At 48.3% G+C, this 22,693-nt stretch overlaps 2 protein-coding genes across 2 annotated transcripts in view; both read left to right on the forward strand.

Moving 5' to 3' along the window:
• Window positions 1-1,312: 1,312 nt before the first annotated feature.
• On the forward strand, window positions 1,313-6,078 carry LOC114696209. The gene is made up of 6 exons (XM_028873791.2): window positions 1,313-1,878; window positions 3,104-3,121; window positions 3,776-3,793; window positions 4,174-4,375; window positions 4,524-4,771; window positions 5,973-6,078. Exons 1-6 carry the CDS (start codon window positions 1,804-1,806, stop codon window positions 6,003-6,005), a joined length of 594 nt encoding a protein of 197 aa, XP_028729624.1. The 5' UTR covers window positions 1,313-1,803; the 3' UTR covers window positions 6,006-6,078.
• Window positions 6,079-6,192: 114 nt separating this feature from the next.
• Ap3b2 (adaptor related protein complex 3 subunit beta 2) overlaps window positions 6,193-22,693 on the forward strand; it is a 37,306-nt gene continuing 20,805 nt past the window's right edge. Inside the window, exons 1-4 of the mRNA XM_028873790.2 lie at window positions 6,193-6,835; window positions 17,286-17,361; window positions 17,492-17,566; window positions 17,887-17,982. Coding sequence (XP_028729623.1) covers window positions 6,723-6,835; window positions 17,286-17,361; window positions 17,492-17,566; window positions 17,887-17,982 — 360 coding nt within the window. The 5' untranslated portion in view covers window positions 6,193-6,722. The remainder of the gene's footprint in view (window positions 6,836-17,285; window positions 17,362-17,491; window positions 17,567-17,886; window positions 17,983-22,693) is intronic.

Below are 22,693 nucleotides of genomic sequence, written 5' to 3' on the forward strand. Positions count from 1 at the left end.
GCCCACTACACTTCTGTGTCCAATAGGATGAATAAAATCAAAGATGTTGTTTTCAAATAAAACTAAGAGGGTTCACAGTGGCTGCCGCACAAGAAATGCTGAGGAATTTCATCTGTGTAAAGGGAAATAGTATTAGAGAAACACTTAGATCTTCATGAGTATAACTAAAAGGGGCATCTTTATTCTCTCTTAAAATACACACCAGTTTAAATCAAAATTTACGAAATTGTCCTGTGGGGTGTATAGTGTATATATGACAGACATAACAATATAAAGAGCATAGGGATGGCGGTACCAGACCTACACTACCAATGGTTTCTACATTGGATGTGCAGTTGTGAGCTCAATAATTAAGTAGTTTGTGTAAAGTGGTTATTAACAGCACCATGCTCTAACCAATTAAGTCAACTGGCCAGCCTGAAAACTAGTTGTATTATAATCTCTAAAGAGACTTAGTATATAAGACAAAGAACTGGAGTTAATGCCAGCAGAAAACTAAAATAGATAACTATATGACACAGGTTATGTAAACCAGGCTGCTCTCGAACTTCCAAATCCTCCTACTTCAGCCATCTTAACATGAATTACTAAAAAATTTAAATATTCCAAAAGGAGACAAAAAGGGAGAACAAAAGAACACACACACACACACACACACACACACACACACACAGAGAGAGAGAGAGAGAGAGACAGAGAAACAGAGAGAGACACACAGAGACAGACAGAGACAGAGAGACAGAGACACACAGAAAGAAGGAAAAACAGGTAAATAATGGTAGACCGAAGATGATATGATAACCACATCAATTACCACATTAAATATCTACGGAGTGAAAAGGAAGACCCAATTATATTCTATGATGTATGTATTTTAAGTACAGTGACGTAGAGCCAGGCACATTGTATGCATCCAAGGTCACTGATACTCACCAGGCTGAGATGAGAAGGTCCCTGGAGCCTATGGTTGAGACCAGCCTGAGCAACAAGTGAGACTCCCATCTCAAAATCAAAAATAAATGTAAAGACACAAACAGATAACAGGTCAATGGGAAAAGGAAAGCAGATGAGTGGTTAAAGACCCAGAGGCAATTAGCAAGCATAGCGTTAGGTAATGACTTCAACTCAAGCATTAGCAGAGGTACAGGGGGACATTCATAATGATAAATGTCAGTTCATCCAAAGATGTAGCAAAGTGTTTCTACATGTAATAAGAGTTTCTCACTCCACAGAGCAAAGTATAAGACAATGAAAGGGAGACAATTCTGCTCCTGTACATAGCAGGAAATCTTACCATCCCTCTTAACTGACAGAAAACAGTATAGAAAATAAAGTTAATATAGTCAGAGGTGATGAACAATATTGTCAACCACCTTAACCTAGCGTTTGCTTACAGAACACTACACCCAAACCTGCAAAACTACACTTGTAAGGATGCAAAGCATGTTCACTAGAACAGGCCATAGAGCAAACCTCAACAAATTCATGGGGATTGAAGGCTAGCTCTTGTTCTCTGACCAAGGCAGGGTGGAGACAAAGAGTTGAGTACCCTGAGGCCACTGAAGAGTGAGGAAATGGTGCTGAGGAGAAGGCCTCACAGGATGTCTGATATCAGATGTGGAAAGGAGGGAGGGAGGAAGGAGGCACCATTTGCCTACCTGGACCCCAGCCCTCAGGCTCTGGCTTCTTGCCTGGCCCAGGGTCATAGCAGAGGTGCTGCTGCCTCATTCAGATTGGCTAGGACACTGGTGCTCAGAATCTGTCCCCAGAACTTCCTGGTTAGTCCCTTTATCTGCCAGATCCATGGCCAACTTGTCCTCTTTGCTCTGGTCACAGAAGACACACATCTCACAAGGAGTGAAGTGTGGTGACTACAAGGTAAGTGGCTCACATTATGGGCTCAGATTCGGGTGGGATCCCAGCGACCAGAGGGTCTGGAAAGGGAAGGATGGTCAGAAGAGGTGGGCTGCCACTCTGACTTTGTTTTAGCTGTGGGTACCTGGCTGGGAGCAGTGACCCCAAAGCCAGTCACAGGGATGCCCTGCTACTGATCTGTTTCTGATAGCCAGAGAGGGAAGGGCACAGCCTCCCAGCCAGGATCCCCAACATGGTGGGCAGTGTTGTCAGGCCCTGGGCCGTGGAATTGGGGAACTTGTCTCCCAGGCTCTGATGGTTCCAGGATGTTGCTCTTCCTCCTTTTAATATAACTAAATGAATGAATGTTAAATGCAAGGGTAGCTGCTTCTCTAGTCAGGAAGAAAACGGGGGTCAATACTTCTTGGTGGTGGGGTTCCATATACAATGCAAAAGGTCCCAGCATTCCAGAGGCAGTCCTATACCCTGGTTAAGTCAGATCACCTCAGTTGGAACACTGGTTCTACCACTTTTTAGATGTAACCTTAACAACCTCCCCAAGCTCCGTTTTTCCAAATGACAATGACAGTGGGCTGTACATGCCGTTGTTGTTAGGGCTAACTGGGGCCCTCACATACCTTTTGGCAATGAGTATTATTTTTCATTATGGGTGGAACACCAGCCATGGACCTGACCTGGAACTCCGTTTGAAGGAGCAAAGCCCCGGCCGATGGCAGCCAGAGTGCCTCTCTGACCCAGTGGGAAAATTGAGGCAGAGTCTAGGCTTTCCAGTTGAGTGATTCCTTTTGATCTGTGAGGCAGGGGTCACAGGGAGGCCACCAGCCTTTGGGACACATTGTTCTTCTCCTCTGAGCTGAGAAAGAGGTATTCTTCTCAGCCCTCCCTTTGTGGCCAAATGTGCATGCTCAGGCTAATGTGCCAGTTCAGGAGCCAACTAGACCTTAGATAAACAAACCCTGCCCTCTGGCCTTGTACAGATCACAAAGACCTCTCAGTGCTTCCCAATGGTCAGGTGATGCCCAGCTTGCCAACCTTCCTGTCCCCACTTTACAGATGAGGAAGTTGAGGTAGAGAGAGAAGGGACTTTTTGATGTCCCATATGGAGAGGTGACATAGGTCTCTCAACCTGTCATCAGCATCTAGTGCAGACTCAGACACAGCACATGAGCAGCCGGAACATGGCGGACACGGGAAGCAGCCGGTGGTAATGACTGTTTTCTCTCCCTAGATGAGCTTCATATGCGAGGTAAATGGAACAGAAGTCCTTGGCTCATCTCGTCCCCTCCCCAGGCAGGGTGGCAGCTGTTTCCACAGGGGCCAGGACAGTCCACTGTCTTCTGTAGCTGTGACTTCTGCTTGACCCAGTGGGGTGAGAGGGAAAGCCAGGAGTAAGGCGCTCTCCCTGTTGGGTGGGTGGTAGCGGGTATGACCCCTGACCAAAGGGCACAAGGACACAAAGATGCCCAGAGTCCTGGGCTGAGGGGTCACTTGCTGCTCCCAGGTCCTTTAGTAGTCCCTCAATAGTCCCCCACCTACCCTCTCTCTCTCTTGAAACCAAAGCTCAGGTTTAACCAGGGCAGTGAAACCATCCTTCCAAGTTTCCAGAGCCCTCTGTTTGCAGTAAAGATGAGAAACTAAACTAGATCTCTCAGTTCCTTCTATAAAAAAACCAAAAACATGCCATGGTGTTTGGGACACAGGATGGTCTTGTGGACACAGATTAGCTGTGTGTCTGTAGCAAGATTTGACGTTCCTCAATTCCTCCTGAAAATAAGGATACTATACCTATCTTGAGAATTGTAGCAGGGAGTGAAAGAATGCACATTTGCTACTGAGGTTATTGGATTTGTAAGGTATCTACCATGGTCCAGATTTCACTGACATCTTCCTGTTTCTTCAGGCCTACATCTCAACCAAGGTACCTGCTGACACCCAGAACCCAGTGTTGCTTATAGGAATGACAAGATGGAAGACGGATGAGGAACGAGATCCAGGAGCTGGGAGAGAGAGAGAAAGGAGAAAGGAGTGGGAGGATTTGGGAATAAGTGGATAACTGTGGGTGGTGAGGGAATCCCAATTGCTGGATATTATGGGGTCCTTAAGGGTGGCTCAGGGCAGGGTCTATCTGTGGGTTTCAGGCCTCTGGAACCCCTTAAGGACAGGGAGGCAGGTGTGAAGCAGTGAAGACCTTCTGCCCAGGGCCCTACCCCAAGCCAGGTCTACTGTGTGTGATAAGCAGAATGACCCAGCTACACCCGTGCATGTACTACCCTGCAGTCTCCACGTTTCTCCTCTTAGACCATAGAAAGGGCATCCAGCACCATTAAGTTCTTCTTCTCTGAGGCGTTCATGGGTCAGCACTTCCAGGAGGTGGAGTTAGACAAAGGCGAGCCTCAGCCTGGAGACCTCTTCCTGTTCAAGTTGCAGTCTCCTAGGGCACAGTGGTTCGGGGCCCACGTGGGTGTTTACTGTGGCCACGGAGAGATCATACACTTTGAGGGTGAGTGAAAACATAGTGCACCAGCCACGAGAGGGCTGCTCCGGGATGAAAGGGTAGGTCTCTGAGGGGGGGAGGGGCAGCCCGGGTGTGGGACTTGGGTTTGAGGAAATGCTACTTCTGATTTGCACTGGGTCTGCTACCCCTGCAGGTAGGACCTCTGGCAGTGGTGGACTACAAACCCTGCTGGGTTACTGCGAAGGTGTGGTGTGCAAACAGGGTCACCGCGCGCTGCAGCGCTCCCGAAAGCTCTGGCGTGTGCTTCGCAGACGCGGTGGCATTGACCCCAAGGTGCTGGAGCGCCGCGTGCAAGAAGCGATGAACAGCGATCCTCCTCTCTATAATCCCACTAGCAGCAACTGCGTGCACTTTGCACTGAACCTGTTGGGCGTGGACTCAGTAAGCACCTCTCCTCCAGCCGTACATATCCCCACCTCAGCCCCTGAGTTTGCTAAGAAATGCTACCAATCAACCTGCTCCAGCAAAATTCAGACGTTCCCCTCCCCTACTACACTCAGACCAGGTCCCTCTAAGGTCTTTACTCTGGCAGTTCTAAAGTCCCCAGAAACAAATTGGCGTGCCTGTTTGTTGAAGTCACACACTATGAAGCCCTTTGAGCCCTTGCCAGGCGGGCCTCAAGCCCCAGTCCTTACATCCTGGCCAGACATATTCACTGATTACTACCAATCTCCTACCCAGGTGCTGGGCCAAACCCATCATTCTTCCTTCAGTAGAATGTCTTTCTGGAAGACACACCAAGACCAAGTTCTCAGCCCACAGGAGAATTCTTTGCCCCAAAGGGACAAAGGCAGAGGATAGGAGACAAGGGAGAGGGGAGAAAAGGGGCAATGGAGAAGGGGAAGACAGGTTTTCCCTAGAGGAACAAAGGACCGCCTTTGGAGAAAGTGGAGGCAGATGTAGCCCATAGGCAAAAAGCAGTTTATAAAGGGAAAAGGGTAACCCTGGTGTCAATGAGGTGGTATGTTTTGGTTGGGCGTGTTTATTAGTATAGACTAAAGGGGCTTTTGATTGCTGGACTTCAATACTTTGACAGCTGGACCTTGGTGGTCAGCCTGAGGAGGAGGAAGTGGCCAAATAAGGGAATCGACCTTGGTGGCTAGCTTTAGGAGTGTAATCTAACAGTTCAGAAGGCAGAGGGAATGGGGGGCAAGACCTACCAGAGCCTCGTTTGCCAAGATCCTGCCTACTAGAGCCCTCCACTTTCTAGGGACCCAAAGTCCACCTTTCTGAGTTCCACCCATTTCCAATGAGGCCACTAATTCTGATTCCAGAGACTTGGGGATCCTAGGTTCTACCCATGAAGACAGCCCTTGGCAACTGTTCCATTCTCCAAGCTTTGCCAGGAGTTTCCAACCACTCAACCCCATACCCCAAACTCTAGCCCAAAGAGACATAACCCATACATCAGCATAGTCTAGGGCTTTCTCTCCACCCAGACCTACTACCTTCTTTTCTTCCTTCTTTCCCTTCCTCCCTCCCTTGGGTCTTGAGCGCTAAGGTCTAAGAGTCACCAAGTCCCTGAGACCTGGTGATTACACCAGACCCTAACTCAACCTGTTACTTCTCCCTTCCCTCCTAGATGTCAATGGACATGGACTTAACCACGGATTAATGTGACCTTGGGCCCTCCTGAGTGGGGCAGAGGAGGCTTCAGAAAGGATCATTAAAGTATTTTCTAAAACTTGCTTAGGATGTTAGATGTGCTCTCTACTCCCCCTGGAACCGTTCTGCTCCCAGAATGCACTAGTGCTTGCTTCCTGGGTCAGGCTGCCCTGACAAACCACTTCTTCCAGGAAACTGCTATGCTTCCCACTTGGTAGGCAGGTTGCCCCCAGAGGGATTTGATTTAGATGTGTGGAAAAGGAGGTTGGAAAGGTACTATCCCTAAATCTCCAAGTCCGGTGTTCTACTAGTGTCTGCGGGTATGGCCTTATTTCAGCGTACCCCCCTTCCTTCACTGCGTGGGTGGGCGGACCCCTGGAGGTCAGGTGATCGGGTGGTGGCAGGAGGTCCGCATCCCTCCAAAGCCTGGTTCACTGTTGCCAGTGTAGGTGCTCGCAGTGGCTTTAAGTGCGGCGGCACGGGTGTCAGGGGGTTCTGAGGGATTGGCGCGGGCCGGGCACCCTTCCTTCTGCCCTGGTCAGCTCACCCCAACCCCTGCACTCCGCGGGTGGTGCCGGTGCCTTTAAGAATCTCAGCGCGCGGCCCTGATTGCTGAATCCGCGCGCAGCCTCTGCAGCGCAGCTTGCATCTCTGCAGAGCTAGGCGTGCGCCCCCTGCCTCGGCCCTAGCCCAGCCGAGCCTCTCAGCCACCCGGCATCACAGACCCATGTCGGCCGCCCCGGCCTACAGCGAAGACAAGGGCGGCTCGGCCGGCCCCGGAGAGCCGGAATATGGCCACGACCCGGCGAGCGGCGGGATCTTCTCCTCCGACTATAAGCGGTGAGCTAGCGAAGCGCAGGCCGGGACGCGGCTGGCGCGAGGGCACCATGGACAGCGCCCTGGAGGCCGCGGGCTTGCTGGACTCGCTCTGCGGGGTTCCCGCAGCCCTGCCACCTCGCCCTAGGCAACCGAGGGGACCCGAGGCTAGTCGGGGAGGGGCCAGCCAGGCAGGATTCTCCAGGAACAGCTGCCGGCCGGTGTTGTATCTCTTTGCAACCTTTTATTGGCTGGGTGGGTTGGCTCAAAGAGAAACCAAAACATAACCCCTAAACCCAACTGCGTGGGGGAGGGGGGGAGGGGGGATCTGAGTTCGTGAACCTGGAGTGAGTCTGGACCACTCTAGGAAGCCCGCCCAGGATGTAGACTGAGAAACTGGCTCCTCCTACAAATTCATTTCTGCATCTCCCACCTCATTCTCACTTGGCTCACCCACCTCTACCCCCCATTGCGCTATGATTCAGTCCTACTTAGCAGGACTGTGGTTCAGTCTCTTACCTTTGACTCATTCATTTCTTTGTTCATAAATTCAATAGCAATCATTTATTAAAGGCCTACCGCATAGACCTGCTAGCCATGTAACACAGCAGCGAACAGGAGACCACAGATTGCTCTAACAGGGAGCAAGAATGCAGCCTGACAATTCAGCTTTCAGGGTCAGGAGGGGAGTGGGAGGTGTGTTCCATTTTAGGGAGGAAAGTACTCACATAAGAAATGGGTCTGGGCTGGAGAGATGGCCGCAGCGGTTAAGAGCCCTGCCTGTTCTTCCAGACGACCTCAGTTCAATTGCCAGCACCCACATGACAGCTAACAACTGTCTGTAACTCCAAGATCTGACACCCCTACGCAGACATACATGCAAATAAAATAAATTTTTTTAAGAAAAGAAAAGGAAAAGAAATGGGTCTGGGGTCTCAAGGAAAAGCTCACACAATCCGAAGCACTAGGGGCAGGCAGCTTTACTTCTGCAGAAGGGGCATTCAAGCAGGAAGGAGCACCTAGTGGGAGTCCCCTGGATTTTATTACTGATGCAAAGGTGATCCTGCTCCTCACTCTGGATGGTCAGTGTTAGGCATCACATACTTAGCTGGCTGCTAATAACAACAGATGCTTAAAGGCAGTGCAACTGGTAAGCACGTTGTAATTTTTTTGAGAACAGGGTGCAGCTTTTTTTGGGTGTGTTGGGGGGTTTTGTGTTTGTTGTTTTGATTTTTTTGATTTGTTTGTTTGTTTGTGTTTTAGACAGGCTTTCTGTGAAGACCTGGCAGTCCTGGAACTCACTCTGTAGAACACTCTGGCCGCAAACTCAGATCCCTCTACCTCTGGAGTGCTGGGATTAAAGCTGTGTGCCACCACCACCCAACTCAGGATGCAGCTTTGAGCTCATATTTTGCTCTTAGACCAAGGTTAGGCTGTGAGCCTGTGCAGAATTCCCTTAACCCCAGGACTCACGAGGTAGAGGCAAGCAGACCTCTTTGAGTTCAAGACCAGCCTGGTCTAAATAGCAGGTTCTAGGACAGCCAGGGCTACAAACAAACAAACAAACAAGCATATTTCATTTGCATTTTCTACATCCCAGAGGACTAAAGAATACAAAAAATGTGTAGATTCCTCTGATGTCAGCGCAGTGTGGCTAGAATCACTGCGAGTCACTAGAATGAATGAGGGTTCTAAGCAGGGGATGCCACCAGATTTGTCTATTGGAAGGATCTCAGGCTGGACTCAAGAAAGTGGAAGTAAGCCGGGTGGTGGTGGCGGCGGCGGCGGCGGCGGCGGCGGCGGCGGCGGCGGCGCACGCCTTTAATCCCAGCACTCGGGAGGCAGAGGCAGGCGGATCTCTGTGAGTTCGAGGCCAGCCTGGTCTCCAAAGCAAGTTCCAGGAAAGGCGCAAAGCTACACAGAGAAACCCTGTCTTGAAAAAACAAAAAAAAAAAAAAAAGAAAGAAAGAAAGTGGAAGTGAACTGGCTCAGGGGCTGGGAGGATGGCTCAGTGGTTAAAAGCACCTGTTGCTCTTTCAGAGGATCCAGATTCGATCCAGGTTTGGTTCCAGCGCCCCATGTTGGCTCATGTGACTATCTGCAACTCCAGCTCCAGGGGTCTGATGCCCACTTCTGACCTCCTTGGACACCAAGCAAACATGCATATGATGCACACGCATGTAGGCAGGCAAAACACTCACAAGCATGAAATAAAAATAAATAAATAAATCTTAAAAAAAAAAAAGAGCGTCATCTGGGTTGAGCAAGAAATAAGGGAAGGAGGTGGTAGTTGGAGTTGAATGGCTGGGCATGAGGCTGGCCTAGAGCAAATCTGTTTAAACTGAGGGTCCCAACTGGGTCTGCTAGTGGAATGAGCATTCACAAAAAGTTTGCCAACAGTAAAGGATTCCAAACACACAAAGTTTTACAATTAATTCAAAATCACACACATAATGGGACTTGGACTTTCTGACCTGTGCTGCCTACTGTGACTTTACTGCAACTGTGATTCTAAACAAATACCATTCACACTCTACAACTGTGATTAGATCACACCAGACATTGACCCTGCCTGAGACACCTTGGTGCACACTGGAGACTCTCCCTGGAGACTGATATGCCATGGCCCACAGCACTTTCAACTGTACATACACAATCTTCTGCTCTTACAAAAGCATAATGTTGAAACAGGGACTTTTCACATTGTCTTACCATCATTCTTCAGTATGTATCAAATTAGTGTCTCCTCCGATGGTTGTGTTACACAAACAAGCACATCCATCTCATTAGTATGCAAATTTACTTTAGTCCTGAATGGTAAAATTATCTGTGCTAAATAACTGATTTTGTTATCTTGTTATTTTTATATGCATGTGTGAGTGTGTGTATGTATGTGTGTGGTATATGTGCATATGTATGTGTGGGTGAGCATGCCACCAAACTACAGGAAGATATCCTCCTTTGTCACTCTGCCTTGTTCCTTTGGTGCAGGGTCTCTCACTGAACCTGGAGCTCACAGGTTTCATCTAGGCTGGCAGCCAGCCCTTTCCTGGAGCTTCTGCTTTCTCGGTGCTGGGTTAGAGATGTGAACAGGACCATGTCTGGCTTTTACATGGGTGCTGGGATCTGAACTCTAGTCTTTTGTGTAAGCACTCTTAATTGCTGAGTCATCTCTCCAGCCCCAAAGAATTGTTTTACAATAAATTTCTTTTGGATTTATTGCCAGTAATGCTTGATTTGTCTGCCTGTCTTATATATCTGCATACAGGGTCATGTATGACTTTCTTAGGTGCAAAAAGAGCTCAGCAGAGAATGTTTAAGATGTCCTGACCTAGACTAGGGGAGACAGGGGACATAAGGGCTTATTTTTGTATTGCTTTGATCCTATATCTGATAAAAGCAATTTAAGCAAGGGTTTATTTTAACTCATAGATTGAGAATATATGTTGGGGAAATGTGATAGCAAGAGTCTGAGGCTGGACACAGTCAGCCATGAAGCCAAGAAGATAAATGCTGGTGCTTCATATTTCTCTCTCTCTCTCTCTCTCTCTCTCTCTCTCTCTCTCTCTCTCTCTCTCTCTGTGTGTGTGTGTGTGTGTAATTTTTTTAATTTATTATTTTTATTTTATGTGTATTGGTGTTTTTCATGCATGTCTGTGAACCACACACGTGCCTGGTGCCTGTGGAGGCCAGAAGAGGTTGTCTGATTTCCTGGAACTGGAATCACAGACAGTTGCAAGCTGCCATGTGGGTGCTGAGAATCAAACCTGGGTTCTCTGGTAGAACAGCAGGAACTCTTAACCACTGAGCCATCTTTACAGCCCCACTTTCTCCTTTTTATTCAGTCAGGGCACCCAGAGCATGGGGTGTGTCACTTATACTTAGGATGGGTTTTCCCATCTCTCTTGGACCAATCTAAATATTCCCTCACAGACAAGCCTATGGGTTGTTGTTGTTGGTAGTGGTGGGTTTTTTTTGTTTGTTTGTTTTTGTTTTTTTTTTTTTTTTTTTTTTTGGTTTTTTCGAGACAGGGTTTCTCATGTAGCTTTGCGCCTTTCCTGGAGCTCACTTGGTAACCCAGGCTGGCCTCGAACTCACAGAGATCCGCCTGGCTCTGCCTCCCGAGTGCTGGGATTAAAGGCGTGCGCCACCAACGCCCGGCTTTGTTTTTGTTTTGATTATTCTGTATCCTACAAACTGACGGTCAAGATGAACTACACAAACTGACTTTGGGAGGACTGATGAGAATCAAGAGGCTGCACCAGAGTGAGCAGGGATGTATGAGATTTCTAGGGAGGAGGGAAACACAGTTCTGAGAAAATTTAGGGTTCAGTTGTGGCTATAAGATTTGGAGTAAAAAAAAAAAAAATTCTTCCCCTGACCCTCTCACCTGCCCAGAGACTGGTGTAGGTTCAGTCCCTGTCCCCAGCCATCTGTCCCTCCCGTCGCTTTGCTTCTGAGCATTGAGAAGGAAACCAGAGCCTGCCATCTGGCCAGTGTCTAGTTACTGAGCTTCTGGGCGGCCCTTCTGGTGGCAGTGGGCAGTGACAAACAGTCCTGCTCACTGGCCAGCTCAGTACTCGCTTGGAGCTGGACTTGGCGCCAGATGCAGCGATTCCTGCAGCTCCCCGGGACTGTAGTGAGGCCAGGGGCCAGCGGGGCTGATCAGGAGGAGGCTTCCAGTCCTGTGCTAGGTCCTGAAGGTGGGCCCCCACCATGGTACCAGGCCCTGAAGCCTGAGGAGCTTCGGTGGCTGCAGGCTCCTGAGGAAGACACAGCTCCAGAAACATCCATAGAAGGACCTTGCCCTGAGGCTGGCCAGACCCCGAGCCAGCCATTAAGGTACAGAATGTCCTGCCTCTGCCCCAGGGAGCTGAGAAGGTCAGGGAATGAGTGGCTTCTATCTTCAACCCAGCTCCCTGTTTCAGCTCCTCAGGTAGAGGAGCAATAGGCACATGTTCAGGGTCCAGGCTTGAGGGGCTGCAGGTAGAGGTCACAGGACACCTGAGGGTTGAGAGTCTGACTAAGGGAGATGAGGAACTTAACTAGCTGAACATTCCGAGTAGAGGGAGACAGTAAAACATTCAAGGTTTGGGGTCCCACCTTGACTGTTCTCCCCATCCCCCATCCCTGGCTGGAGTGGCCTCAGGATAAGTTGTGAGGACAGAAACAAACACTGTCCAAGTTTGAGCAGTCTCTCTGGGTCTGTAGATTGTAACTGGGGGAGCGAGCCTGGTGGCCACTGAGGGGTGGGTGGATGTGTCTGATCCCGGCGTCATGTTTGACACACCTGAGGTTTCCAGCCACCATCAGGGGAGTCTGCTAATCCAGAGTAGGTCAGGGTCAGGTCAGAATGAGTGCAAGGTAAAGGGATCTGAGGGGAGGTGAATATTTCATGACCTCAGGGCACTGTTGTGGACCTCTCCCTTCCTCTGCCTCTAGGGAACTTGAAGCCAGTGGGAATACTGGGAACAAAAGAGGGATGAGGTCCGTCTCCCCAGGAGAAAAGGGCAAAGGCTACCTCACTCCAGAGGAAAAGTGTGGCTTGTGGGCATTTGAAGATCAATTCTGCCTGCTCTGTTTTATACCCAGTGTCCCTCGCTTTTGTCAACAACCTAGAATGCATTACCAGTTTTGTGGGTGGGATGCCCTGGGGTGTGTGCTTTTGACGGGGTCCTGAGACATTTGGAGCATGGAAAGGACACCCAGGTGTGAAGCAGTCAGCTTCTAGGGACAACTGAGAGTTAAAGGAGACTGAGCCTCTCTGTCCACTGTAGGCCATTGCCCCACCCCACACCCCACCAGGTTAGGCCCCAGGAGGTCAGAGCATCCTCTGTCCGTCTTCAAGTCCCCTGGCCATTTTGGTGAATGAGCCCGCAGTGAACAAATTTGTCAAGATTGTGTATGGATTAGATATAGCTGTAGCGTGTGACTGTAAGGGCCCTGTGTGGGGGCGTGTGGAGTGGTCTCTTGTGGCATATAGTCATAGTTGTGCAGGTGAAATGTGTCTGGGGGTTCTGCATTGAGAGTGTGTCTGTGGAAGGATGCTGTATGGTTTTATGTGTGTTTCTCCGGGGTTTGTGGGTATGTGTCTGCCGTTTCATGTATATGGTCATTTGTGTCTGTGAAGGATGTGTGGGGTGTAGCTCTCTGTCTCTGGGGTATAGGTATATCCACAGGGGTGGACGTGTGTGTGGTACTTGCATGAGAGTTAAACATGGAGTGTATATTTGAGTGGTACAGCAGCGCACACTTATACATCAGGAAAGCTGGTAAGCTGGTAAAGCCCCTTCTCTGTCAGCTTCCAAGACGCTCCATACTGCCAATGCCCAGCCCAATACTTTGTGCTTCTGCCCACCCTTAGCTCAACACCCCTGAGGAACTGAAAACCAGGTCTGTGTCTGGGAGTGCTGTGTGACCTTTCCTGGGGTGACATGTATAGATATAGGTTCACCCCAGATGTGGCACCAAAGACAGTCCAAAGAAACAATTCTACCTAAGTCCAGCTCAGTGAGCCAGAGAATTCCAGGAGTATGGGTGAGCAGTTACCCGCAGGAGCAAGGGTGACTCAGAGGCAGCCTTATCACTGAAAAGTCCACTCCAGCAGGGGTGAGAGTTGACAAAAGCCGGATCCCTGGAGCCCCCTGCACACTTCTGGCTAGTCCCGTGGAAGAGTCTCCTCTCTACAAGATGGTAACCACTGGGTAACTTTGCGGGGGACCTGATGAGTCTTATTTTCTGATCTTCTAAGGTTCAGATACTTCCTGAGTCTTAAGGAGTCTGCCATCAGGAAGGGCTGTTTCTTAATAAATGACTACTATTACAGTAGTGAGACACAAAGTGGTTGTGTTATGGTCTTTGCTTCGAGAGTGCCAGAAATGTTCTGGTCTTGGGGGCATCCACCCAGGCAAAGGCATTTTGAATTAACATGAGCAGGGCTGGATGCTTGCTTCTGCCAGCTAGCAAGGGCCTCTGTGTTCTAGAAGGCATTCTTTTTCTACTTGGCTTTCTGTCAAAAACCTCTTCAGAAAAGACATTTCTCATTTTGTGTGTATATGTTTACCTGGGTTTATGAAAGTGCCTGTGTGTGTCATGCACATATGCACATGGAAGCCAGGTGAGGAGAGACATTTCCTAACATTCTTGGGACGTGGGTTTCTTAGCGCTCCTGTCCCTCTTCATTTTTTTTTTTTTTTTTTCTGTTAGGCTTACCTATGACTAGGACCTGTGTAAGGAGATTCTCCTTCTCAGGGTGTGGGTCACTTATTTCTCAGTGTCAACAGCAGACACATTGCACCCCCCCCCCAGGACTGTATGCTGTTTCCAGATGTTTTATTTCTCCCAGTGGTGTTTTATAGCTTCATCAATGGCCACTCTGTGCTAACTGACATGTCTGACCTTGGACAATGAGGCCATCCATGGAATCTTTGGGAGCTGTCCAGTTCTTGGATTCATTTTGGTCTGTAAGGTCAAGACCTGCAAGCATGCTTGATGTGGGGAAAGAGCATCATACATCTCTTTTTGTGTGTATGGGAGCACTGTGCAGGTGCACATGTGAGCACATGTGTGTGGATGCCAGAGACCTACCCCGTGTGCCCTTCCTCAGGGACCATCCACCTTGGTTTTGTTTGTTTGTTTTAGGCAAAGCTTCTCTCCCTGGTTCCTGGCTCTCACTGCTTTGATGAGGTGGGCTAGCCATCAGTCCCCAGAGGTCCCCCTGCTTCTGCCTCCCCAGTACTGGAATTACAAGCGCTTGCCCCCATGCCCTGCTCTTACTGGATGCTGGGAAGGGACCTCGGGTCCTCATGCTTGCCTGGAAAGCACTTTAGTGGAACACCTCCCCAGTCTCCGACCTGTGTTTTGACACCCAGTTCCTCTCCCTTGGTTCTTCCCATCCATCCAGGGAGCCCCAATCGCTCTAGCGCCAACCTTTCCTTTGCCCTGGCTCTCTGAATTTTGTTGTTGTTGTTTGTTGGTTTGTTTTTTGAGACAGGGTCTCATTGTAGTGATGGCTGGGCATGAACTCACAGAGATCCACCTGCGTCTGCCTCCTGAGCGAGGATTAAAGGCGTGCGCCATCACGCCTGGCTTAGTTTTCTATGGTGGGTGTAACAAAGAGCCACAAGCTGGGTTACTTTTGGGGGGGACAGGGTCTCCTGGTCCCCCTGCCTCCTATTCCTGAGCACTGGGCTGTGCCACTATGCCCAGTTTATGTGGGGATCAAGCCCAGAGCTTTGTGCAGCTAAGCTAGCTCCCTAGCATCTGAGCTTCATCCCAGACCCTAGAACGGAAACTTTTTGTTTCAGCCCAGAAGGCCCAAAGTCTAAAATCAAGGTGGTGGTGTCTTTTGGTTATTGTTGTTTATTTGTTTGTTTGTTTGTTTTTCTAGACAGGGTTTCTCTGTGTAGTTTTGGAGCCTGTCCTGGATCTCGCTCTGTAGACCAGGCTGGCCTTGAACTCACAGAGATCCTCCTGGCTCTGCCTCCCGAGTGCTGGGATTAAAGGCATGTGCCACCTCCACCCAGCAACGTGGTAGTGTCTTAGTTAGGATTTCTATTGCTGTGAAAAGACATCATGTTTCTCTCTCTCTTTTTAAAAAAATATTTATTTATTTGTTATGAATACAGTGTTCTGTCTGCATGTTTGCCTGCAGGCCAGAGGAGGGCACCAGATCTCATTATAGATGGTTGTGAGCCACCTTGTGGTTTCTGGGAATTGAACTCAGGACCTCTGGAAGAGCAGCCAGTGCCCCTACCCACTGAGCCATCTCTCCAGTCCCCATGTTTCACTCATAAAGAAAACATTTAATTGAGGGTGGTTTACTTACAGTTTCAAAGGTTCAGTCCATTTTGATCATGAAGGGGAACATGGCAGTGTGCAGGCAGACATGGTGGAGGAGCTCAGAGTGTTACATCTTGCAAGAAACAAGAAGTCAACTGACTGTCACACTGAGTGAAGCTTGAGAAAACAGACCTCAAAGCCTGCCCCCACAGTGACATACTTCCTCCAAGGCCACACCTCCTAATAGTGCCACTCCCTTTGGGGGCCATTTTTTTTTTTTTTCAAACCACCACAGTTAGCAAGGTCCTGTTCCCTGAGAAACCCAGAGGGGAATTCTATCTAAATTCAAATGGCTTGCCGGCAATCATTGATATTTGTTGGCTTACAGATGAAAATCTTCAGTCCTATGGCTTTACAGTGTTTACTTTGTGACTCCATCTCTTTGAATGGGAACACCAGAGGATCTGGATGTAATGGTGCAGGCTAGTAGTAGTCTTAGCACTCCAGGAGCTGAGGCAGGAGAATCATCAGGTTGAGGTGGGGGTCCAGCTTGGACTATATAGCAAGAGCTGTCTAATATTGAATTAACACAACAAACCAGGATACATAACTGTGGCTTCGTTTAGCTTAAGTACAGGTAGTCCCTAACTTGATGACGGTCTAGCCTGTGAGTCTTGAGTTTATAGTGTTGTAAAAGTGATGTGCATTCCACAGAAAGTACTTCGAGTTTTGGTCCTTTCCCGGGCTAATAATGAGCAGTGTGATGCTTTGGTGTTGTTCCCATCCATCAGCGACTTCTGGGAACATTGAAGATGGTCTAGGCTCTGCTGTGATGTTTGGTAGTGGAAGTGTATTAAATGTATTTTCATCTTGATACCTTCACTTTATACTGGGTTTATGGGGACATAATGCCATTATTAACCAAGAGACATCTGCAACTCCATCATTAGATGTATGTATGGGGTATGGTACGTGGAGTGTGTGTGTGTGTGTGTGTGTGTGTGTGTGTGTGTGTGTGTGTGTGTGTTTGGAAGGCAGACGTCATCCTGGGCTTCATTCCTCAGGAGCCATCCACCTGACTTTTTTTTTTTTCAGACCAGGTCTCTCACTGGGACCTGAGGCCCACACATTAGCCTGGACTGGTGAGCCCCGGGAACCTTCCTCTCTTCACATCCCCAGTGCTGGGATTACAAGCACTTTCCACTTCCCTTGGCTCTTGTGTGGGTCCTGGAGATTGAACAGGCCCTTCTGCTCATGGGGCAAACACTTCACCAACTCTCCCCCTTTTGGCAGAGGAGTTGGTGAGGTGAGAGGTGGCTGTGGCTTGTTCCTTTGTCTCTCTGATCTTTCAGCATTTACCTCGATATCAGGCTCTGGGATTTTATTGTTAAAACCAGTTAGGGTTCAAGCTACAAAGCTATCTCCCCTACCCACATTGTTGACAAATCAGTTTCCCAAATTTCTAAGGCACTAGGAGGTTAGGACTTAAACATCCTTTCTTTTGGCCAGGGAACACAATCCAACCCATATAGTCGCTGGCGCACATGTTTCTCCTGAAAGCCTAATCTGTAGGTTTCCACTCCCCACCTGCACCCCTGGCTCTGGTCCCTCTGGACTGGACTTGACCTGAGTCCTGCCTGGTGATCCATGTCCCACCTCCATCCCTCATCTGACTTCCTCTGCCTCCCCCCAGGCATGATGACCTGAAAGAGATGCTGGACACCAATAAAGATTCCCTCAAGCTGGAGGCCATGAAGAGGATTGTGGCGGTAAGAGGGTCGTCCCATGGGTGACGTGTCCAAGAGCAGTGACCCTGGGTATGTATCAGGTTTTGTTCTAATCGGTGCTCTGCCTCCCCCACCCTCCTTTTCTCTTTTCCTGTTTGACCCCAACATTCAGATGATCGCCCGGGGAAAGAATGCCTCAGACCTGTTCCCTGCCGTGGTGAAGAACGTGGCCTGTAAGAACATAGAGGTGAGCACCATTCAGAAACTGGCCTCCGATCCCAGCCCAGGACTAGACTCAAGCTGGGCTGAGAGAAAGGATGGAATCTACCCAACCCTTGGGGGCCTGACCTGTTCAAGCTGTCCCTCACCCAGAGGACATTGTCCTTATGTCCCTGAACCGGATGTGAATCAGGCTAGAGGACTGGAGACACACTCAAGGCTGCTGTCCCCTATTGGAAGATCTTGACCCCATGAACCACAGTGCACGCAGGGGTGGCGATGGCATCCTGGGAGGTGAAGGTGCTACCCACTGCTGGGACCCCTGCCAGGACACGGGCTCTCTCCTAGGTGAAGAAGCTTGTCTACGTGTACCTGGTGCGATATGCGGAGGAGCAGCAGGACCTAGCCCTACTGTCCATCTCTACCTTCCAGCGTGGCCTAAAGGTCAGAGGTCTGCATGGGGCCCCGGGCTTCACTGGAATTGTAGGGGAGGATCGGGCCCATGCAGAGGCTGTGAACGTCCTATAGGCTCTGGGGACCTCCTCCTACTTGCAAAAGTTGGAAAAGTCAGGTTCAGAGGCTCCAACACCCTCACACAGACATTCACGCAGACAAAACACCGGTGCACATAAAATAAAAGAACTAAGGTTTATTCATCTCAAAGCCCTGGAAGCTGGAGGGTCCAAGGCCAGGAGGAGGGCACATCTGGTGAGGGCTTTTTGGCTCTAAAGAGTCCCAAGTTGACACAGGGTATGTACCACATGGTGAGAGGGGCATATCCAAGAGACAGAACCATTCTTAAGCCATTAATCCATCCACCCAGAGCCCTTCTGACTCAGGTAGGGATTACAGCTCAACTTGTTTTAGTGGATTTACTCTTTACCAGCAGGCTGCCTTTGGCATGAGTCGTTTGAGCTTCTGAGTGGAGACTCTCAGTCCTTACCTCTACTTATAGAAGGAAAGGAATTGTGACTCACGTCAGGCCCATGCCAGTCCCTTGGGGAAGAATGACAGGAGTCTCTTCCCCTGGGCAATAGAGCCTTGGCAGGGACAGGCCTCCTGGTTCTGGTGTCTGTAGAGATCAATGACTTGAAGAGTCTTTTTACCTTTAACCGGAGAGGGAGGACAGAGGTTTTGCTAGAACCAGTGAGAAGAAAACCAAGTTTCCCATGCAGGAGACTGCTCTCCCACTGGGAGGCTGGCTGCTAAGGTCACTGCAGAAGACCAAAAACACCTGCCAAAACTGACCCTGGGAATCCCATTCTCTGCATGTTCTGTACAGTTGGTGATTCTAGAGTTGAAAAGAATTGGTCTTTCTTCTGTTCAGCACAGGGGTCAGTGTCATGTCTTAGACGCACAGAGTATTAAAAAACAATTACCTTTTAAATATCCAGATCACATCTATTCCTGAAGAAAGAAATCTGAGCCAGACAGAAATTGAAATCACCCAAATGGAGGGACAGTGGGAAGAGTCAAGTCCTCTAGAAGAGGATAAAACCTCTCACTATCTAAGCTGTGAATATTTCCCCCTTTTTTCCCTTCTGTACAGGACCTAGATTTGAATTCATGAGCTCATGTGGAAGTCTTTCTTGGTGCTTTGCTGGTTAGTTTAAATTCCTCCAGTAAGCATGCAGGCAGCCTCCTCTCTCCATATCAGACTTTCTTTTAAAAGCTCAGATTATGACTTCTAGTGTCCCTTCTTTCTAAACTTTCAGTTCAGATTTCTGTGAGGTGGGTTCTGTAGTCAAGAGTTTTCCTGGCCTGACCGCCAACTCCCAAATAACTGACTCAGAGACTTAATATAAATTATAAATACTCAGCTGATAGCTTAGGCTTATTACTAGCTAACTCTTACATTTTAAGTTAACTCATATTCTTTATTTATGTTCTGCTACATGGTGTTATCTTCATTAATATGGCATGTTCATCTCTGCTCCCTCTGCATCTGGCTGGTGACCTCCTCTGACTCTGCCCTTTTCCTTCCCATCATCCTTAGTTTGGGTATCCTACCTATACTTCCTGCCTGGCTACCGGCCAATCTGCATTTTATTAAACCTATTTGAGTGACAAATCTTTATAGTGTACAAGAGGATTATTTCACAGCATTTCCCCTTTTTGTCTAATTAAAAAAGGTTTTAATTTTAACATAGTAAAATTGTATACAACAAAACAGTTATTAAGTAAGTATTACAGTTACAATATCTAGTCCATTTGTATTTGGCAAAATTGAAGATAATATTCTTTTTTTTTTTTTTTTTTTTTGTTTTTCGAGACAGGGTTTCTCTGTGTAGCTTTGCGGCTTTCCTGGAACTCACTTGGTAGCCCAGGCTGGCCTTGAACTCACAGAGATCCGCCTGGCTCTGCCTCCCGAGTGCTGGGATTAAAGGCTTGCGCCACCACCGCCTGGCTTTGAGTTTGTTTCTTAACTATTATATTTTATTGAAACTTCTGTAGCTATAATTCTTTTTTGTTTGTTTGTTTGTTCTTTGTTTATCAAGACAGGGTTTTTCTGAGAAACAGCCCTGTCTGTCCTGGATCTCGCTCTGCAGACCAGGCTGGCCTTGAACTCACAGAGATCTGCTAGCCTCTGCCTCCCAAGTGCTGGGATTAAAGGCCTGTGACACCACACCCAGCTTATAGCTATTCTTAAAAAATTCTTTTAAGTATAGGCAAGCACCTGGGTTCAGTCTCCAGAACCACAAAAGAAAATTCCACGTTCATGAAAGGCCTAATGAATGTCATGCTGTACCCAAACAAGCACAGAGCCCAGGTCTCCTGTGTATCTCCCTTACTTTTCATTAGTATATATTTATTCTTTTAAAAAGTCATATTTCGGCCGGGCGGTGGTGGCACACGCCTTTAATCCCAGCACTCGGGAGGCAGAGGTAGGCGGATCTCTGTGAGTTCGAGGCCAGCCTGGTCTCCAAAGAGAGTTCCAGGAAAGGTGCAAAGCTACACAGGGAAACCCTGTCTCAAAAAAACCAAAAAAAAAAAAAAAAAAAAAAAAAGTCATATTTCTTCATTTACTTCTTGTGTGTGCAAGCACATGTGGGGGGTCAGAGATCCCCTTCGCTCCTGTGGATCCCAGGGATCAAACTCAAGAGAATCAGGTTCGGTGGCAAATGCTTTAACCCTCTGAGTACCTCACTGGCCGTCTGTTTATTCTTTGCTGCTTATTTATGCATCATTCCTAAATGATGGAATACTGTGTTGTAAATGGTCTCATAATATAAATGGAGTTTTCTTGTTTCGATAACTGGGTTTGGGGTCTGTCTTGGGCCATTGTGTATGCCCAAGTTCTCTGTTTATCAGCTAACTTGAAGCCATGTTTCTGTTTGTTTGTTTTTCTTTTCTTTTTTTCTGTTTTAGCATGCTTCTCTTTCAACCCTGTGGTTGGCAAACAGATAATCTAGACTTCTGCCATTCTGTCTCTATGGGTGACCTCTGGGATTGCCTGGGAAACACTATGTTTTATTTAATTAGTTTCACAAAATCTCTAATCCAGGATCCAGTGCAGAGCTGGAGATTGAGCCCAGGCCCTCAAACTTGCTAGACAAGCATTCTGTCACTGTGCTACACACACACACTCACACACACACACACACACACACACACACACACACACACATACACACGCACACACCCCACAAACTCCACATACCCCCCACCATACACACACCAGACATACCCCCACCATACACACCACACACACACACACACCACACACACACACGCACACACACACACCACGCACATACACACCACACACACATACATCACACACACCACACACACACACATACACACACACACACCACACACACACACATACACACACACATACACCATACACACCACACCCTTTTCGTTTTGGTGTTTTGAGACAGGACCTTGCTGAAACTTACTATGTAGTACAGGCTAGCCTGTAACTCACAATTCTCCTTCAGTCTCCTGAGTGTTCAGGCTATAGATGTACACAATAATGTCTGGCCCATCCTCAGCCCTTAATTTTATTTATTTTAGGACACAGTTTTGCGAGGCTGCCCAGGGTGGCATCAACCATTCAGTCCTGCCTCGGCTTCTCTGGTAACTGGGACCTCACGCACACACCACCACACACCTCCACACCCAGTGCATTGTCTGCCTCTGTGTTAAAAGGGAGAGGTTATTTGAGCCAGGGCATCAGCATGGAGTGTGTGGCATACAGAATTTCCAGGTTGTCAATGCTTTGTTACTAAACCTTACCCAGCTAGGCTTTATTGGGTTATGGACCCAGACAACTGTAGAGTCAGCCAGTATTTCTGTCTTACTTTGGAAGATCGTGAAAGCAAGGAGAAAAACATTAACATCCTTCATGTAAAAAGAACTATGATGACTCAGAGATAAATTAGGCCCAAATTCTGCTCCTAAAATGCTCACGTGATTCTGTGAAGCCAAAGGCCTGCATCAAGGATGGCAATGAAGAAGTGTTATGGGAGACTCCCAGAGTGCCTTGCTGAAATCAAGAGCCACAGTGCTAATATCCACCAGCCTAATTACCTCTCCCCAAATGAAAACTGATGGGTTTTGTTCCTATGATTGTTTTCAAAAGAAAAAATGGTAAAAGTAAAGCAGGCCAGTTTTTTTTTAAAATATATATTTTTTTTAATTTTACATCCTGGCTGAAGTTTTCCCTCCCTCCTCTCCTTCCATTCCCTCCCCGCAACCTCTCCCCTGCCTCTCCCACATCCACTCCTCCATTTCTATCAGAAAAGGACAGGCCTCCCATGGGTATCAACAAAACATGGCATATCAAGTTGCAGTAAGACTAAGCACCTCCCCTTGTATTAAGGCTGGGCAAGGTGACCCAGTGTGAGGAATCAAGTCCCAAAAGCCAGTAAGAGTCAGAGACAGCCCCCCCTCCCACTGTTAGGAGTCCCACAAGAAGACTAAGCTACACAACTGTAACATATATGCAGAGGGCCTGGGTCAGTCCCATGCAGGCTCCCGGGTTGTGGATTCAGTCTCTGTGAGACCCTATGAGCCCAGGTTAGTGGATTCCGTGAGTTTTCTTGTGGTGTCTTGTGACCTCTCTGGCTCCTATAATCCTTCCTCCCTCTCTTCTGCAGAATTCCCCAGAACTCCATCTAATGTTTGGCTGTGGGTCTGCAACTGT

This window comes from Peromyscus leucopus, chromosome 1 (genome assembly GCF_004664715.2).
Source record: "Peromyscus leucopus breed LL Stock chromosome 1, UCI_PerLeu_2.1, whole genome shotgun sequence".
Lineage (NCBI taxonomy): Eukaryota > Metazoa > Chordata > Mammalia > Rodentia > Cricetidae > Peromyscus > Peromyscus leucopus.